General features: G+C 43.6%; 1 protein-coding gene across 1 annotated transcript; it reads right to left on the bottom strand.

Moving 5' to 3' along the window:
• Nucleotides 1-896: 896 nt before the first annotated feature.
• LOC101857453 (probable glutathione S-transferase DHAR1, cytosolic) lies at nucleotides 897-5290 on the bottom strand (the record flags this gene model as incomplete). Its single annotated transcript, XM_013089825.2, is given in 3 exon segments — nucleotides 897-1739; nucleotides 2993-3124; nucleotides 5152-5290. Coding segments are annotated over 3 exon segments (436 nt in total), but the record flags the coding sequence as incomplete, so codon positions are not given.
• Nucleotides 5291-5299: the final 9 nt, after the last annotated feature.

Below are 5299 nucleotides of genomic sequence, written 5' to 3'. Positions count from 1 at the left end.
CCATGATTTTACTGTAGTTTCTTGCTGTTTATTATTTGCCTGCACAATGTCAAATATTGTTGTTGTTGTTCTTTTGTCCTATGACAATTGCATGAATTACGCTTTTGTCTTTCTTCATCTTATTTCAATAAACTTTTATTTGTTTTATATCCGGGTTTCCATTTTTTTAAATCACTTTTTGTCAAATTCTCTGAGTTTGGTTTTGAGTTGTTCTTTTTTAGAGCAACAGTTATAATTTATATGTCTTTAACAAATCATCTTAGATGCATTGCGGGTTAAAATTTACTACATGTGTAGTCATGACTTGATTATCTAAGACAACACAAACACAGACAGTTTTTTGCCCCAAAGACGTGTATCTCCGTCTACTGCTCAGATGTTGCGTCCCTCTCAGCCCAGGTTGTCTCTGACACGAAGGATCGAAGCTTGCCACCTACTACTGAACGATCTAAATTGTGTCGCTGAGGGCACAAAACACCTTCATTGAAAGAAGAATGGATCATAATATACCATATATTATTCAACATTGCATACACCTCTGATCGCTTACCATGCCCGCTTCCCTATTTGTGGGTGGTTGGTGGGTGCTCCGGTGTGGTTTGCTCCTTCTTTCCTGTCAAACATCTATCCTCCTTATCTCTCCTCCTTCTTTTTTGTGTTTGTTAATCTCTTGTAACACCTAATCTTCGGCGCCTATATGACCTTATTATGTTGCGAGCGCCGTAAAACTCTTACTGTAACTAAGCTTCCTAAAGGTGTGAACACGCTACGTCTCAGACGGCACCCAACAGGCTTTTGTCATACTTTCTCTCTAATCGCACACACAACCTCCCCCCGCCCCACCCAGGAACAACCAAAACTTCTATATTTTCTAAAACACCAGAAAACACGTGTGGTACATTCCAAGAAAATGTTTATTTCCTTAGCAAAACCAGTAGTTGCAACTTGTTCATAACAATAGTTGATAGAAAGATCATTGGTCCAATTTTAGAAAGAAAACAAAAGCTATGACTACTGAATAATAATAATAAAATGTACCGTATATACAATTCTCAAACTTCGTCTGCGCTGATTACAAATTGTTTCCTATAATTGGAGAGAATTGTACAATTTTATTATAACTGTGGTCTACAATTTCCTTCGACATTTTGATCTTAAACTTAAACCCCGCTCATATGACCTTAGCAGTTGCGAGCGCCGTAAAACCCTATACTACTACTACTACTAAACTTAAACAGCCCTCTCGACTCATCACATACGACTCGAGTGGTGTACAATTATAACTGTGTGGTCTACATATTCCAACGACATTTTGATCTTAAACTTAAACAGCCCTCTGTACGCCATGTTGGTTTGTGTGTCCGATGGTGTATGACGAACGACTAGAGAGGTGTACAATTCTGATTGTGGTCGACAATTTCCAGAGAGACATTTTGCTGCTCTAAGACGGCCCTCTGGACGCCATGTTTGTGTGTCCGATTGCTCGTCACAAATGCCCCGAGTGGTGTATAATAATAATATGTACAAATTAAATTAAATTGTGGTCTACAATTTCCAGCGACATTCCGTTGCACTTAGACGGCTCTCTGGACGCCATGTCTGGTCCAGCTCTTGACGATGTCCTCGTCCGTGGGGATGATGGTCTGGTAGATCTGCGCGGCCTGGCCCACTCTGTTGTACTCTGTCAGCGCTGTCAGCTCGCTGGGGATCTCGTAGTTGTGGAAGTACTTGCCGGCGATCTGGACGGGGGTGGGGGGGGGAGGAAATGATTGTAATCATATCATCGGACTAGAAAGAAATACAGTATAACTTATAACACAGATTGCTCAGATTTGTCGGGACCGACCTGGGTAGTTTGAAGGATCTGTAGTTGTAGTTCGAGGGATATCTTATAAAGAAGAAGAAGAAAAGAAACCCAGAACCGTAAGCACAGTTCGACAGATGTCTGATTTCGAGTCTTCTGTGTTCGACCTATCCGTGTTATACTGTATAGCCCAAACCTTAGACAGAGAGGTCCAGAGCTCTATGGAGGCCGGGGAACCTGTGGCGAACATCCTCCTTCGTGACAGAGCATTTGGTTTCTCACCTCATGGTCTTAGTAACTTAAAATGGCCAAAAATATCAGATAAAAATTTGTAATTCGAAGATACTGAATAGTTGTGAAAATACTGTTTGAGCGTTTGCCCTAAACTTGGATGTTAATGTTAGGAAATCCACACTCATTTGTCCAAAACGATCTTTGGCAGACTTTAGAGAAGATCCGACTATACTAGTGACGTGTTGTGAAGTTGTTTGAACGTGTATAGATATATGCTGTTTATGGGGATATTGGGTCGCTTTTAAGGGCAAGCAGGCTAACCCAGATTTCGGGGTTTTCCTACACCAAAAGGAGAAATTTGGTTTCATTGGTGTGTATATTTGTTTGGTTACAGAGAAAACTCTCCTTGTCTCTTAAAGAAACTGAACAAGGGGCAAAAACTTTACCTTTGATTTTCTCACAAAACTAAAACAGCATTTTTCGGGATAGAATCTAGCCCCCTTGTGCGTAAAAGCGACCAATTGTCCACAACATAATAAGGAACGTTCGTCCCAACTTCCCCCCACCCCTCCTGTCAACTGATCTCCACATGACATGCCTACACACACCCCCAACCCTCCTGTCAACTGATCTCCACATGACATGCCTACACACACCCCCACCCCTCCTGTCAACTGATCTCCACATGACATGCCTACACACACCCCCACCCCTCCTGTCAACCACCACTCCCGTCCACTCACCTCTACATGACGTAGACAGAGAACCAACATACAGTCCTACTCCCCTCACCCCGCCCCACACATACACTACACACACCCCACACACACACCCCACCCCCACTCACACACCCCTCCCGTCCACTCACCTCTACATGACGTAGACAGAGAAGCAACATACAGTCCTACTCCCCCCACCCCACCCCACCCCCACCCCCACCTCCCGTCCACTCACCTCGACATGACGCAGACGGGGCACCAGCATACAGTCCAGCTCCCTGAACTCGTTGTCCAGCAGATACTTGCCCTTCCTGGCGTCAGACTTGAGGTAATCGTCCACCTTCTTCAGCTCGGCCGTCAGGTTTGCCTGGAAGACACGACAGAAAGAAAAAATGAAAAAATCAGGTTTTCTTGGAAGACACGACATAAAGAAGGAAGAAATGAATAAATTAGGTTCTCCTGGAAGACATGACAACAGAAGGAAGAAATGAAATGGATGTTAATGTTAGGAAATCCACATGAATTTGTCCAAAACGGCCACCCATTGTAAAGGTAAAAAAGGGATCAAATTAGTTTAATTAGATATGTGGGCGTCTTGGGTTGGACAGTGTCGTTATGGTAGGACAGTGTCATGGTTGGACAGTGTCATGGTTGGACAGTGTTATGGTTGGACAGTGTCATGGTTGGACAGTGTCATGGTTGGACAGTGTCATGGTTGGACAGTGTCATGGTTGGACAGTGTCATGGTTGGACAGTGTTATGGTTGGACAGTGTCATGGTTGGACAGTGTCATGGTTGGACAGTGTCATGGTCGGACAGTGTCATGGTTGGACAGTGTCATGGTTGGACAGTGTTATGGCTGGACAGTGTCGTTGTAAGGTAGGAAAAAATAAAAGCATGAAAGGAGGAAGAGGAGTAGGAGATGGCCAAGAAATCAGGTTGTCCTGGAAGTGACGACAACAGACGGAAGAAATGAAGAAATCAGGTTTTCCTGGAAGATACAACAGACAAAAGAAATGAAGAAATCAGGTTGTCCTGGAAGTGACGACGACAGACTGAAGAAATGAAGAAATCAGGTTTTCCTGGAAGATACAACAGACAGAAGAAATGAAGAAATCAGGTTGTCCTGGAAGTGACGACGACAGACTGAAGAAATGAAGAAATCAGGTTTTCCTGGAAGTGACGACAACAGACGGAAGAAATCAGGTTTTCCTGGAAGATACAACAGACAGAAGAAATCAGGTTTTCCTGGAAGATACAACAGACAGAAGAAATGAAGAAATCAGGTTTTCCTGGAAGATACAACAGACAGAAGAAATGAAGAAATCAGATTTTCCTGGAAGATACAACAGACAGAAGAAATGAAGAAATCAGGTTTTCCTGGAAGATACAACAGACAGAAGAAATGAAGAAATCAGGTTTTCCTGGAAGATACAACAGACAGAAGAAATGAAGAAATCAGGTTTTCCTGGAAGTGACGACGACAGACTGAAGAAATCAGGTTTTCCTGGAAGATACAACAGACAGAAGAAATCAGGTTTTCCTGGAAGATACAACAGACAGAAGAAATGAAGAAATCAGGTTTTCCTGGAAGATACAACAGACAGAAGAAATGAAGAAATCAGGTTTTCCTGGAAGATACAACAGACAGAAGAAATGAAGAAATCAGGTTTTCCTGGAAGATACAACAGACAGAAGAAATGAAGAAATCAGGTTTTCCTGGAAGATACAACAGACAGAAGAAATGAAGAAATCAGGTTTTCCTGGAAGTGTCGACAGAGAGAAGAAATGAAGAAATCAGGTTTTCCTGGAAGTGTCGACAGACAGAAGAAATGAAGAAATCAGGTTTTCCTGGAAGTGTCGACAGACAGAAGAAATGAAGAAATCAGGTTGTGTGCTGTTGCTCGTACGTCGACGTGGCCGTGACCATCTTGTCTCCCGTGCAAAATAAATGTAGTAGTATATTAATATTATCAGAAGCGGAAAGTCCGGGTTCGAGCCTCGGTTCGGATACGGATTTTTTTTCGCCCCCTCCTGCCCGCCCAGCAGTAATGGGTACCTGACTTCGAGTTGAGGAAGTAAAGGCGGCGTGGAAAGGAACTGGTCACCCTACCACAATATGCCGAAGGCCCAGGAAGTTGTCTCACCAACAAGGCAATCCCCAATGTCCGGATCGGATGCGGGAACAATTTCATTGTATACTTTTTACGAGGCAGACAGAGGGAAAACAAAAGATACTGGACAAGTTGACAACATGGCTGGGAACAGCAAGAACAACAGACACCATTGCTGCAACACAAGACAGACTGAAGTGGAGGTTCATGATCGCAGACGCCAGTCGGCAAGGCACCGGATGATGATGATGATGAACCATATAAAATAATTGAACTGTACCTTCAGTTGTGGAATCTCGTCTTTGTTTTTGAAAAAGAGCAGCTTGGCCAAGCCCCCGAAGACTCCGCCAGTTGCTTCAACAGCTGGGCCGTCGTAGTTGGATTTGAGGGGAGGGTTGGGGTACAGGGACTCGATGTATCTGTGGGGG

The sequence above is a fragment of the Aplysia californica genome, unplaced genomic scaffold, assembly GCF_000002075.1.
Source record: "Aplysia californica isolate F4 #8 unplaced genomic scaffold, AplCal3.0 scaffold01058, whole genome shotgun sequence".
Lineage (NCBI taxonomy): Eukaryota > Metazoa > Mollusca > Gastropoda > Aplysiida > Aplysiidae > Aplysia > Aplysia californica.
The sequence above is the reverse complement of the archived record's forward strand: the minus strand, read 5'-3'. Positions and strand labels throughout refer to the sequence as shown.